This window comes from Echinops telfairi, unplaced genomic scaffold (genome assembly GCF_000313985.2).
Source record: "Echinops telfairi isolate 266 unplaced genomic scaffold, ASM31398v2 ScPeMD7_7406;HRSCAF=8444, whole genome shotgun sequence".
NCBI lineage: Eukaryota > Metazoa > Chordata > Mammalia > Afrosoricida > Tenrecidae > Echinops > Echinops telfairi.
The window spans coordinates 4,316,259-4,331,690 of NW_022111306.1; the positions used below are offsets into that span (position 1 = coordinate 4,316,259).

The following is a 15,432-nucleotide window of genomic DNA, read 5'->3' on the forward strand; positions in this document are numbered from 1 at the left end:
GGTTGTGTTGGGAAGGTGAGCATCATAGAATGCCATTTAATAGAAGAAAGTATTCTTGCTTTGAGGGAGTACTTGTGTGGAGGCCCAAGGTCCTTCTGCTACCTTAGTACTAAACCTATAAATATAGGCACATAGATCTATTTCCCCATCATATAAATGTTTGCATATGTACGTCTTTATCTAGACCTGTATAAATGCCCTTTGCCAGCTCTTTCCTCTATTTCCCTTGATTTTCCTCCTGTCCCACTATCATGCTCAGTCCCCACCAGGGTTTCAGCACTTCCTCTTTGTTACATTCCCCTTGATCATGCCCCACCAGGCCTCCCACACCCACCTCACCACCAATTTGGATCGCTTGTTGTTCCCTTGTCCCTGGGTTTGTTAACACCTCTTCCCTTCCACCCAACTCCCCCTCTCCCATGTCCCCCAGGAAATGTTGGTCCCGTTGTTTTCTACCAGGATATGAGTTTTATCAATGGTGTCTCGCTTTTGTCCCACTTTACCAATGTTAAAGTCTGGTCACCTTACTCTAATGTGAAAATAAAAGAACTGCTTGGAACCATAAAGAAACAAGAAATAGGAGGCCCACAAATTCGATTCCTACATAAAAGCTCTCTAAGCCTCCAGACATAAGAACATTCAACAACAGCATGAGGAACGAAATAAAAAACCCTTCAAGACAAGCTTATACTGGGCAGCTTATGCATGTGGGACCCTTAGAGAATCCCTCTAAGATATACATTCATTTAAATTTTTAAAATATCCTTGACAAATAAGCCTGAGTTTCTCCATACTAGAACACTGGTTTGGGATCTAGTCTCCTTGCTAATTAAAAGTTAACTTTATGGTTGGTTGATTGTATTTAAATCCACTCCTACTAATTCTCAATATAAGAGAGGATATGCTCTATTTCCACCATAGTTTTCTAGAGTGACACTCTCCCTGAAGTTACTTCAGCCCAATAAGTTGAATTAATTGCACTTGCTGAGACTTGCAGGTTAGCCTCAACTCTGTCAGCACACATTTTACAGACTCACTATAAAAACATCGTTATGAAAAGGTATCAGGGGAGCCAGCCCCTAACAAATCTTCACAGGCCTGGAAGGCGCAATTGTACAGCGATAATAAGGAAAGATTATAGTAAAGTCATAAAAAATAAGAGGAGTGTGAAAAATGAAGGAGTCAGACACATTTCATAGTAGCATGCTCACCTCCCGGATGGCCATGATCTCAACAGCCAGGCCCACGCACAGGCAGGGGAGAGAGAGATTTATTGCTAACCAAGGTTTATATATCTTGGGGGTGTGCATGCCTCCTAATTACAGGTAAAAACATACATCACAGGAAGGGGTTGTACAATAGGCAATACAAGCAAGAGGAGGGGGATATACAATGGGCATTAACGTAACAGGAAGGAGATGAACTAGGTGGTTTACACATCATAGGAAGGGGAGGGACTAAAGGTATACATGTGACAAGAAGGGCAGACCCTAGATTCATGATGGCAGCCTAACCTTGGTCACCCTTGAATGGGTTTGACCACCCTGGGCTCTCCTTTAGGGAAACAATCTACTACTATCCTTATCAGAAGGGAGTGGGCCCTACTTAGGGTGGGACAGGCTATACAGTCTGATTGCTCTAGATGGCTGATAATCTGACCTACTTTCATTGGCTTCCAAGTGTATAGTCATTTGCCATGTATAGCAAGGAGCTAACTTTGGAATATATTTGGGGAAGATAACTTGGGAGCAATCACTTTGTTTCCCACAAAAAGGAAGTAATTACTACTTCTAGTTGGTATTATTAAATTAGATTAAATAAATAAATAAGTAAATTAGATTATATTTCCTCAGTGGATTTATTCGATTGTCTTAATGATAAATAAGTTCATATACAAATAAAATAGTCCTAGTATTATCAGGAATTAACAGAAGTGAATTTGTTCTGGCAAAGGTTTATTCTTTGTGAGGCAAACGGCAGTGGAAGTGGACACATTGGACATCCTCTGGCTTCCCAATTGCCTCAAGGCAAGAGTCAGACAAGCCTCTGTGGTCCATCCGTGTTTACCTTTTCTGACACCAACTATTGCCCCACACCACTCTACAAATATGCTGGGTTCGATTCAGATCATTCATTGCAACGGCCACAAAGAACTCACAGACAATCCTCGTTCTTCGCAGGGTTTATTAGGGAAGTTAATAGGTTACCACAAGTCAAGATCAGCAAACAGTAAGGATGCAATCATGGGTCTTCTCAGCCAACAACCAACTTTCTTTCTGGCTTTCAGCTGCTTAACCACATGGTAGCCAAGTTTCTCTGCAGTTCTTATTTTCTCGGGCACGTGGTCCCTCAGCCTTTGCCTCCACGGGCCAGGAAGCCAGCTCACCTGTCGCTCTGCTCCCACAGTTCCATGGTCTCAGGCCAGTTAAGGAGAAGGTTCCCCATGGTCTTGGTGCTGCTCCTCTGGGTCTCCTTGCCCCTGTCTGCGCAGCATCTGGCCTCAGTGGTCTCCACCACTCCAGAGGGAGATCTTGCACGTGCTCTTCCAAGGCCCTCCAGGTTTCTCTCTGGTGCTGCCTCAAAGATGGCTCATCCTTACAACCAGGGGCTGGTACCAACAACTGACCCACCCATTTATTAGTGGTAACACCCCCCTCTCCCCCGCCATATCTGTAGTTCCACTCAATCCTGTAGTGGGAGTTACAGAGACTTGAGTAAAAGAACTTTATTAAGAAATTTCCACTTGAGCTGTGTAACGTTTGAAAGTAAGATCGTAAAGCAAATTCTTCCTATGTAATTGAGGAAATAGCATGGAGCTCCATGTATGCTACAAAGGTCTGAAGGAGAATCCTACAAAAGTCTGAAGGAGAAATCAATCAGCTTCTACCCAGGCTGGTTGCCACAAGGCAGTCAGATGTGTCTCCACTCTCCAACTTTACCCTCACCCTTACCCTTTTTTTGGACACCAACTATCCCTCTTACACTACTCTACTTCACTGATTGGTTCACTACTCCAGGGCAATGAACACAAAAAAGCTTAAGTCAGGATCAGAAAGCATTTATGTAGTGCTTTTGTCTGCTGCACTTCTCAGACATTCAGTCTCTTGGCAGCTGTGCTGCTCTGGCAAGTGTCACAAAGGTCCTTTAGTATGATAAATGCCCAAGGGGTAGCCTGATTTGCAAGCCAGCCTCCTGCCTGAAGGCACTCAGCCATACTTGTTCCATGGACTGGAAAGCCTACTGCTCTGTCTCAAGGTCTCAGTGCTGTGGTCTCCGGTGCTTCCGCTGCTTCCACCACTTTAAGCAGGGTTCTCAAACTCTGCTAATGATTTTTCTTCTTTTTTAAAAAATACTTTTATTGGGGGCTCTTACAGCTCTTATCACAATCCATACCCTTATCCAGTGTGTCAAGCACATTTGCACATATGCCGCCATCATCATTTTCAAAGCATTCTCTTCCAGCTTGAGCCCCTGATATCTGCTCTCCATTTCTTCCCCCTCCCTCCGCCACTCACCCTCCCTCATGAACCCTTGATAAGTTATAGATTATTATTTCCATATCTTACATTGTCCTCTGTTGCCCCTCACTCACTTTTCCATTATTTGTCCCCCTGGGAGGGGGTTCTAGTCTGATCCTTGTGATTGATTCCCCCTTTCTTCCCCCACCATCCCCTAATCCTACTGGTATCTCTACTCTCCTTGTTGGCCCTGAGGGGTTTATCTATCCTGGATTCCCTGTGTTGTAGGCTCCTATGTGTAGCAGTGTGCATGCTCTGGTCTAATCTGATTTGTAAGGCAGAATTGAGGTCATGATAGTGGGGGAAGGAAGCATCAACGAGCTAGAGGAAAGTTGTGTTTCATCAGTGCTATACTGCACCCTGACTGGCTCATCTCTTCCCTGTGACCCCTCTGTGAGGGGATGTCCAATTGTCTACAGATGGGCATTGGGTCTCCACCCCAATACCCCACCCCATTCACCTGATTCTTCTTTCTTGATGATCGTGGGATTCTCTGTCTTTCTGCTTCTGCAATGGCTCATTTGTATTTCCAGTGGAACAGGTGTTCTATACCTTATTTGAATGTGCCTATGGAGTCGCTGGGTAGGAGTTACAAAGACTATGCATAGAAGAGTCAAACCAAGCAATTCAACTTCACCACAGTAACTTAAGCTAGAGATTATAAAATGTATTTTTTTTAATGGGAAAAGGGTAATTTTGTCTTACAATTAGCGTTTCCAAATGGGAAATGAGAGGCACAGAACAAGCCTGGAAGAAAAAGAAGGAGAAAGAAAAGGCTTGGGCATTTATTAGTTCTGATAACATTATTTGTTAGGTTTCTTTATATATTTTAAATAGCATTTTATTATGGGTTATATACATAGTGTAAGGACAAATGCAGATTGAATTAAGACACTCCAGAATTTACTTTAGGTAATTTGCAATTGTAGATCCTTTATCTCTAATGTAAATCTAAGATGTGCACTAAACCCAGCCACCATAGCTTTAAAATGAGGTAATCTATGTCCTACCTCCCTGAAAGATATTAGCAAATCTCAGGTGATTCAGTCTGAATGGCCATAAAGATATTCAATTATCTAGAAAACATGAATGTGCAATGGATTGTATCCATTCAATTTTATACTTATATAAAGGGTTTATATTATATAAAGGGTAAGGTTTTGTTCTGTCTTTGCAACCTCTGTAAGATTGCTAGTGATGCATCACATCTGGTTTAATGGGTATTCAACGATTGTAGGACTCTGGCCAGCTGGGAGCTACCTGAGGTGTATGGCATACCTACTCAAGCTACAAGAATCAGTTGGGAAGGAAAGAGAGAGGTACCCAAGGAAGAGAAGACCTTGCTAGTATCTCCACTGGCCAGTTTTATTAACATGCCAAAGGAAACATGTTTACAAAGTTTCAAATGTGGGAGCTATACTAGGGAACTACAACTTCAGGCTCAAGATGTTCTCCGACTATCAAAATATTCTTGCACTTAAAGACATTCTGACCTAAAGGAGGCTTCCTGCTGTTTGCAACAAGGAATCTCTTTTTCACAGGCAGCATTTGCACCAAATTCCTGGCACCTTCAAACAGTGATGCATTCAGGTTTAATCAGTCTTTGCACCCAAGTAACCCTCCCAGGGGGAACAGAGCAATGTTTTCCTACAAATGACTTAACTTTTCTTTCTTTGTACTTTTGTGAAGTTCTCTGGAATGGGAATAGATGTTTTAATTGTATTTTCCCAACAGTCATGTGGTAATTACATAATCTTATTTCAACTTGAAGATATATAGAAGTGTAGGGAAAGGGTGCAGGGAGGGTGGGGTGGAAAGGATCTACATAGAACCTCCTCTCTGGGGGATGGACAACAGAGAAGTGGGTGAAGGGAGACGTCGGACAGTGTAAGACATGACAAAATAATAATAATTTATAAATTATCAAGGGTTCATGAAGGAGGGCGCAGTGGGGAAGGGAGGGGGGGAAATGACGAGCTGATATCAAGGGCTCAAGCAGAAAGCAAATGTTTTGAGAATGATGATGGCAACAAATATACAAATGGATGCATGTATGGATTGTGATGAGAATTGTACGAGCCCCCAATAAAGTGATTAAAAAAGAAGTGTAGGGATGGTATTCAACCTGTCAATTGGGTCACAGCCTGATGACACCTCCTTTTGGAGGTGTGGCCTTCTCATAAGGACTGCCAGGGAACCTCTCCCCACCCCACCCTCTCTCTATCTTCACTGTCCTGCTTGCTGGTCACCCTGAGAGCTGCTGGAACCCTATCATGTTTTCTGTTGACCTTGGATTCACATGACTTTGCACACACCAGCCTGGGATCTTCCTGTATTCTGCATCATTGTATGTGGCTGTGTGAGTCTGAAGATGGACTTATGGATTAGTATTGGACTTATGGACTTGAGTTGGACTGGGCTGGGATGTTTACATAATTACTTCTTGAGGAGGAATTGAAGCACTTGCTGATGAAGATTAAGGATTGTAGCCTTCAGTATTGATTACAATTCAATGTTAAGAAGAACATAGGCAACATCATGGTAAATGGAGAAAAGACAGGTTGTCAAGAACTTTGTCTTGCATTCACAATCAATGCTCATGGAAGCAGCAGTCAAAAGATCAAAAAATGCACTGCCTTGAGTAAATCTGCTGCCCAAGTGCTCTTTAAAGTGTGGAAAAGCAAGGATGTTACTTTGAGGATTAAGATGTGCCTGACCCAAGCCGTGGTATTTTCAATTGTCTCATACATGTGAAAGTTGGACACTGAATAAAGAATGGAAAGAAGAAAGATGCATTGGAATGATGGTGCTGACAAAGGGTATTAAAAGTACCATTTACTGCCAAAAGAACAAAAAAATCTCTCTTGGAACAAATATAGCTAGAATACTCCTTCGAGGCAAGGATGGAGACTTCATCTGACACACTTTGGACATGTCGGGGAGACCAGTCCCTGCAGAAGGACATCATGCTTGGTAAAGTGGAGGGGCAGTGAAAAAGACCTGAGAGCTGTACATTCTCCACCCTGTGTGTTGCTTCAGATTCATCCACAAGTTTTAGTAGTTTGTATTTTCATTATTGCTCAATTTAAGTATGCCTTAATTTCTATCATGATTTCTGTTTAGGTCTATGAGTTATCTGATAATGTATTTTTGATTTTTCAAATAAATTTTGTTATTTTTTGTTTTTAATTTAATCGTATTGAAGTTAGAGATGGTCTCAATCAGGTATTCTGAATACTAGGTCTTGCTAACCTCATTTCTAACTCTAACTTCTTTTCCTTGGACTAAACTTGTCTTTCTTAATTCTCTACCACTAGGAAAGGCGGGAAGTTTTTCAAGGATGATTTAATATTAGAAAACCAATATAAACCATCACACTAACACAATGAAAGACAACCACCATCAAAGGAGCCCTGGTGGCAGAGTGGGTCCTACATTGGGCTGCTACCTGCAAGGTAAGCAGTTCATACCCACAAGTCTCTCTACTGGAAAGACAACAACCATATGATTATATCAATCAATACAGAACAGGCATTTGATAAATGCTTTTACTGATAAAAACACTTTAAAAAAAAGAGTAAGAAGGAAATTCCTCCACATGGTATAGACCATATGTGCAAAAGCAATGGCCAATATCTCACTTAATGGAGAGAAATTGAAAACATTCCCCTCCAGCAGGAACTAGGCAGGGTTGCCCTTGGTCATGGCTCTTATTTTATATAGTCGTAGGGGTCTTAGCTAGAGTTGTAAGATGCCACAATGATATTGTAGGCATCCACATTGACCTAGAAGAAATAAAGATTTCTTTATTTGCAGATGATATAATCTAATAGATAGGAAACCTTAAAGATTCCATTCAAAATTACTGGAACTAATTGAAAAATCTGTCAGTGTAGCAAGCTATAGGGTCACATACAGAAATCAGTTGGATTCGTGTATACTGAAGAAGATGGCACCCAAAAGGAAATTAAAAGAACAATACCATTTACAATAGCTATCCAAAAGATAAAATATCTAGAAATCAATCTTACTAGAAAAACAGAAGACTTATCCAAGGAAAACTATAAAACACTCCTAAATAAAACTGAGAGGCTTATGCAAATTGAATAATACCTCATGCTTCTGGATAGGTAGGTTAAATATAGTGAAAATGTCAATATTATCAAAAACACTTTCCAAATCTAATGCAATTCTGATCCAAATCACAGCATAATTCTCCAAAGAACTTGAAAATCTAATCACCAACTTTATATGGAAAGGAAAGGAACCCAGGATATATAAAACCCTATTTAAAACAAACAGCAAAAAACAAAGTAAAAGGCCTTTCACTCCCAGAGTTTAAAACTTATTATATAGTCATGATAATCAAAACAAGTTTGGTACTGGTATCATGATAGACATGAAGACCAATAGATTAGAATTGAGAACCCAGAAATACAATCAAGTACCGATAGACACCTGATTTTTGATAAAGGACTAAAACACATTAAAGGGGAGAGAAACCTTTTCAATAAATGATACTGAAACATTGGAGCTCTACTTGCAAAAGAATGAAACAGGACCTATATCTCACACCGTGTAGAAAAACAAACTCAAGATGGATCAAAGATCTAAATATAAACCCTAGAACCATAAAGACCATCAACAAAAAATATGGAAAACGTAAGAGTGCTGATACAAGGCATGAATATCAAACAAGAAAAATAATCACATTATAGAAGACAAAATAAAGGACTGGGACCATCTAAAAACATGACATTTATTCACATCATAAGACTTCCTCAAAAGAATTAAAAGAGAGAACCCATAGATTGGGAAAAAATATTTGGAATAGATTTCCCATAGAATGGGGAAAAGATACATCATTTAAAGGGCTAATTTCAAAGATCTATAAAATTATAGGAAAGCTATAGAATTAATAGGAAAAATAAAAGTAATTTAATAAAAAATTGCCACAAGACATGAATAGACAATTTACTAAAGATGACATCCAGGTGAACAACAATCATATGAATAAATATTCATATTTATTAACAGTAAAATAAATAAAAATTAAAACAACAATTAGCAACCATACCTCACACTGAAAATAATAAATGCTGGAAAGGACATGGAGAGATGAGAATGCTCATCCATTGCTGGTGGAACTGTGGAATTGTGCAACCATTATGGACATCAGTATTGTGCTTCCTTAAACAAATGTAAATATAATTTACTTTATCATCCTGCAATCTATCTACTGGGTGTATACCTTAAATAAATAGAGTACAGACCTATGTATACTTGTTTACTGCAACAATTTCCAGACCTATGTATACTTGTTTACTGCAGCAATTTCCATAATAGCAAAAAGATGGAAACAACCCCAAACTCCATTTGTAGAGGAATGTATAAACAAACTCAGGTATATTCATACAATGGAATGCTATGCACCAATGAAAAACAATAACGATTCTGTCAAGCCCTGCAAAACAAGGGCAAAATAAAGAAGAGTATGCTTAGCAAAGATAGTCAGTTTTATAAAGATAAATATTTAATGATACCATTATTTTAAGGAAAAACAAAGAAGAAAAATGATTTTCACACCAAAGGGTAGGGCTTTGAAAATCCCGATGATGCCAGGGACTAAGGCAGAAGCAGTGAAAGGGGAGGCATACAAAATGATAGAGACAGGGAGGGTGGGCTGGGGGTGGGGAGTACCCAACGACATATATGGGGGGGGGGGGCGTTGAAGCAAAGAGTGAAGCCTCCCAGCCTTAAAAACCCTCCAAATTCCTTACTCCTCATCTGTAAACATTGGACTAGGTGACTGTAAAAGGAGGAAGAGTAAAACTAACGTGGACTTGGATTCTTAGGGATAGACAAGTTCGTTTTAAACAAATGGGGAGCGGGACGAAGAAAAGAATTTTCAGGAGGTTCCTGTCTACCTTTTTATACCTGGCCACCAGCCCAGTGGACACGCCGTCCAATCCAGAGGGCATGCAGCTTATGCTCAAACTGCCGTTTACAGCACATGTGTAATTTCCAGCCTACTACATAGTCCATGAGAAGTTCTTGTGGTATAGTGAGTTGAGCATTGGACTGCGAACCCAAGGTTAATAGTTAAAACTCCCAGCTGCTCTGCAGGACAAAGATGAAGCTATCTGCGCTCCTAAGGATTTATAATCTTGGCTGTCCTAAGAGCAGTTCTGTTCTGTCCTGCAGGTTTAGTATGAGTCAGAATTGACTTAATGAAAATGGGACTAGACAGCCCATGGGTTGGTGCTCAACTAGCCAAAACTATGCACAGTGGAGCCTCAGACCCCACCCAGAGGTGCCTTGGAAGACAGTTTTGGCAATTTGCAATCTTGACAACCTTACAGAGTAGTTCTATTATACACACCTGAGATTACCATGAGTCAGAACCAACTGGGTGGCAGGTTTAACGACAGCATAGAATGCACGGCACTTAGTACGAGTGTAAAGCATTGACTGAAGCCTTACCGTGTGCCAGGCACAGTTCTAAAGTTCCTCGGTGCATTATTTGATTTAATCCTATCAACAGTCCTTTTTTTTTTTTCATTTAGCAAGATAAAGAAATTTAGGTGCCAAGAAATTAAGCACTTTTCCTCAAGTCAAATAGCTCCCATGAGTAGCACCAAGAATAAAAGCAAATACTTACCTGGTAGGGGACATACCATGATCACGAAGGTGGTTTTCCCCGGGGCGAGGCTTATCCATTGCACTCCGGATGATGTGGGAAACTCGACTGCATACTTTGTGGTCATGGGGGACTGCGTTTGTACTCTCCCCTGTTTAAAAAAAAAAAAGAAGAATAGAAGCTAGTTGATCCCAGATACATAGTATGCAAGCACAAAATGATGTCTGTTGGAACCATAAGTTTCCCCTTTCAGGGCTTCATGGTCAAAATTGAATCTACTGCCACTGAGTCATAGCAAAACACAGTATGTTTTACTCGCACTTTACATAAGACACTCAACACTTGTTGAAAAAAAAAACCCTCAGAAATTTGATAGTATATATGTTCTTATATTTAAGTTCAGAATCTCTTTTTTCTAACTTGGCATTATTAGTGATTTATACGTAACCATGCTCATTGCTGTCCAATCGATTCCAACCATAGTGATCTTTTACAAAGATACTTAAAAGCATTGTGAAGACATTATCGAAAGCATCACAACAGAGTAGAAAGCCTTATGTTGTGGGTTGTTGAGTTTATTCTCACTCAGAATGACTTCTGCAGGACAGAACAGAACTCCCTCACGGGATTGCTTAGGCTGTAAACTTTTAAGGAGCGGATTGTCCAGTATTTTGTCCCTTTAGTAGGTTTAGAATGCTTTCTACCACCAGTGCTCTTCCAAGAAATGTCATAGAAACACATATGATAGGTGAGTTGAGAACATCTCACAAGCAAAAGTAACACACTAAGTGATGATATAAGGTGGTATGTTAGGTTGGGATGTCTAGAGAAACAAAACCAGGAACATTCATATATGTATAAGAAAAAGCTTTATATCAAGAAGTAATCTTATATCACGATGGCGTCCCAACTCAGTCCAACTGAAGTCCATGGGTCCTATGTTAGCTGGAGCCCTCTTCCTATTCACATAGCTGCAGACCGCAGGAAGACCATAGACTGGTGGGTGCCGTCATGTGGATTCAAGGTCATGGAGGATTCATGGAGACATGGCAGGGGGCCTACAATTCTTAGGGTCGAGAGAGCCGCTTGGGGCTGCCCCTGGAAATGGGCACAGAGTCCCAGCAGGCAGGAAGGTGAATGGGGCAAAGAGAGAAGGGAGGGGTCACCAGTATTTCTCTTATAAAAAGGTCACACTTCTCAGGAGGCACCATTGAGCTGTGACCTGATTAATAGGTTAGACTCCATCTCTACATTTTCATACAAATTCAAGTTGACATAAAATCTAACTACCACAGGTGGTATCATGCAGTACTAAGTTTAACCATATGAGATTGCTGTTTTTATAGATCATCACAGTCAAATTATATAGTCCAATTTATCATTGAGACAAGGTTCCATTTATCAAGGATATTAGTTTAATAAAAGTAAAATTTTAGAAGAGAGAAATTGAAATTAAAATTCTGATAGGCTCTGGTTGGAGAGGGAACAGAGATACAGGGTAGTTGTAATTCCTTTAAATCTTGATCTTCTCAATAAAGATTTAAAGGAGTTACCACTTTGCAATTTATGCTCTAAAACTCTATCCATTGAAAGTATATAAATAGCTTATATGCATCCTAAAACATAGAAATGCCTTTTTTTCTGATGTTGAATTTTAAAGACCTTTAACTTAGTGGAAGCCTGAGTAATTTTCAGAGTTTTAGAACGACATAGTTTTTATTCATATTTAAGCTAGAATGGTCCATGGCTACCATTAGTGACCATTCTCATTAGGGACACAATCAAAATCCCTGAACAGAAGGAGGAGAAAAAGTAGAACAAAATTCAAATTAATAAAAAAGACTAGACCTACTGGTGTGTAGAGACTAGTGGAAACCCAGAAACCATGGCTCTTAGAAACTCTTAAACCTGGAACTGAACCCACCTTTGGGAATGTGTAGTAGCTCTAAGAAAAGCTTAAACAGCCTTGACAAGAGTGAAGCCATTTTGAGCTGACAGAAGCCATTATGAACTGTAAATGAACTAGCTGATATTGGGGAGGTAGGCTGTGCAGACTTAGTGCAACGGACTGTACAGAAGGAAATGGATGTTCAGAAGGCTTACAAGAACTAAGAGCAGTTATTGTTCGACTAAGAGCAGTATTGTCCAACTAAGAATGGCTAACCGCAATATCCCACTTCTGCACTCTGCTTGCTTGCATACCTGTACATTGCAAAAGCCTAAAAACCTTTGAAAAATTAGACAGGCCATCGCTCAGTTTCCTCTCAAGAGGGCTGATGGTCCCTGCGCAGGAAATAAAACGTTTTCTTTTGAACTTGCCGGTGGTCTGGGTTATTTTCTTTCTGGGAACAGACAGTAGGCTACAACAAATGATCTATTAAACAAATGTATGTATTTGTTTTTCTCATATTGGCCTAGTAGAATATTAAATATATACATCTTTTTTTTTTTTTTAAAGTATCTCTTTTAACTTGTGGACCTGGATTGGTAGTTTGGTCATAGATTGAATGATGTGGTGGCCTGATTCTGAAAATAATTATAACCTTGAAAACATCATAAGATAGTTCTACACAGACTGACAGCTTTGCTATAAATGGCAACTGACCCCGTGGCAGCAAGTGTGCTGTTCTGGTTTAGCTCTTAGTGTGAAAGGGAACTTCTAGATGTTACTAGATGAGAGGGACCCTGGTGGTGAATTGTTTGCCCTTGGGCTGCAATTGGCAAGATCAGCAGTTTGAAACTCCAGCTGTTCTGTAGGAGAAAGACAAGACTCTCTTCTCCTGTAAAGAGTTGCAGTCTAGGTAACCTATAGGGGCAGTTCTCCCCTTTCCTATAGGGTCGCCATCAGTTGGAATTGACCCAATGGCAGTGAGTTTGGGTCCTTTTGGTTGTGGGAAACAGAAAGATTTCTCCCAAGTTGTCTCCCCCAAATATATCCCAAACTTAGCTGCTTGCTACACGTGGCAAATGACTGTACACTTGGAGGTCAACAGTAGTAGGTCAGGGGTTATTCTCCCTAGGGGTTATCAGCCATCCAGAGCAAGCAGACACCACTGTTTATCCCACAACAAGTAGGGCCCACTCCCTTCTGATAAGGATAGTAGTAGATTGTTTCCCTGCAGGAGAGCCCAGGGAGGTCTAACTCACTCAAGGGTGACCAAGGTTAGGCTGCCATCATGAGTCTGGGGTCCGCCCCTCTTGTCACATATATACCTCTAGTCCCTCCCCTTCCTATCATGTGTATACCCCTAGTTCATCCCCTTCCTGTCACACGTATGCCTATCATACAGCCCTTTCCTGTGACGTGTGGTTACCTATAATCACGCCCCCCCCTAAGTAGAGCTAAGCCTTGGTTAGCAATAAATGCGGACCTGGCTGGTAAGATCATGGCTATCCAGGAAGTGAGCATGCAACTATGAAATGTATCGGACTCCATTATTTCAATATCTTCTATCTCTCATGCTCTCTATAGCTTTATTATAATCTTTATGTATCTCAACCATCCAATTGCACCTATCGAATCCATGATTAGTTGGGGGGGGGCTGGCCTTTCCCCCACATTTTGTTTTTTTGGTTTCGGCTTAAAACAACCTCCCAGTAGAGTAGCCATAATGATCAGTCCTTGGGCCTCAGTGAGGAACATAGTGGCACAGTGGTTAAAGTGCTCACTTGCCAGCCAGAGGTCAGCAGTGATAACCCCCACCAAGACGGGCAGTCTGCGTCTGTGCAATCGATGTCCCTGAACACCTCCGACCACCTTTCTGCTCTGACGTACAGGACTGATATGAGTCACAATGAACTCCAGGGCAACGGGTTTATTAATATATATATTTTTTTAATTGGTTTGGGGTGCTAGTGTGAAAGAGAACTTCTAGGGTGGTATTAGCTGGGAGGGAAGAAAAGAGTACTGCTCATAATAGATAATGCATACTTTATACACACTTTCAACTAACTGGAAGTAGGAGGATATAGTGAGTAAAGAAAGAGAGGCACTTTCACAAGTGGTAGAATGAAATTTCAATGCATAAAAATATCACATCCCGAAAAGTGGGTGAAGGGAGACGTCGGACAGGGCAAGATATGACAAAATACCAATTTATAAACTATCAAGGGCTCATGAGGGAGGGGGGAGCGGTGAGGGAGGGGAAAAATGGGGACCTAATGTCGGGGGTTTGGGTGGAGAGAAAATGTTTTGAGAATGATGTACAAATGCACTTTACACAATTGATGTGTGTATGGATTGTGATAACAGTTGTATGAGCCTCTAATAAAATGTTAAAAAAAAAAAAAAGATCACATCCCAAAGTTTATTTTAAAGGCAGTTTAAACATGATGCTTCAACTTTAGAAGCATTTGTTTTAGCAAAAACAACAAAACAACCCACACAGTCCTTCAAATGAAATTAAGAGGGTTTATTCAGAAAGAAAGTAAAACATTCATTTGAATGAAGGGTGATACCAGCCTACATAAGAATGGATGACTAAAGGACTTCTTTTTTAAAAAAGAGCTATACCAAGCCCCAAGGATGATATTCCTGCTCAGAGCAGGCAATCCACAGAGAGGAACATAGAGCCGGCCCCTCTATGAGACATGACATCCCTCACTGACCCATATCATTAGGAGGGACAACACTGGAGGCACAGTGTGGGAACTGTGCCTGATCTGACCCCACCACATGGGCCGAGAAACACTAAGGGCATGCAACAGAACAGGAAGGAGAGCAAAGCAAAGAAGTCCCTGGGGAATACCAAAAATAGACTTTGAAGCCAGGGCGTGGCACCTCATCAGACTCAACCAGAAAACACTCCTAAAGGTCAACCAACAGACTTGGAACTATTTATAGGCTTTTCTTTTTGCTGTTGTTGTTTTGTTTTTCTCTGTCTTGTTTTTGTGCTTATTATTGTCTCTGCATGTCTATCTAGATAAGATAGGCAGGATAAACAATCCAGAGGAGAAAACAATAGGACCGATGGTTCCAGAGGGACTGGGAGAGGAGGAGGGTGTGTGTGTGTGTAGGAATTGGCGTTAACAAACCCAGGGACAAGGGAACAAGTGATCTAAAATAGTGAGGAGGGCGTAGGATGCTAGTAGGGCTTGATCAAGGGCAATGTAACCGAGAGGAATTACTGAAACCAGAATGAAGGTTGAACATGACAGTGGTACAAGAGGAAAGTAAAAGGAAATAGAGGAAAGAACTTGGAGGCAAAGGACATTTATAGAGGTCTAAAGACAGGCATGTACCTATGTAATATATATATATATATATATATAATA

The 15,432-nt window shown here is 40.7% G+C and overlaps 1 protein-coding gene and 1 pseudogene across 1 annotated transcript in view; one reads left to right on the forward strand and one right to left on the reverse strand.

Annotated features, from left to right (window-relative positions):
• Positions 1-10,198, reverse strand: part of LOC101645488 (H/ACA ribonucleoprotein complex subunit 1) — a 26,869-nt gene extending 16,671 nt beyond the window's left edge. The window contains 1 exon segment of the mRNA XM_013003974.2: positions 10,180-10,198. Coding sequence (XP_012859428.2) covers positions 10,180-10,198 — 19 coding nt within the window.
• Positions 10,172-10,312, forward strand: LOC115871810 (annotated as a pseudogene).
• Positions 10,313-15,432: the final 5,120 nt, after the last annotated feature.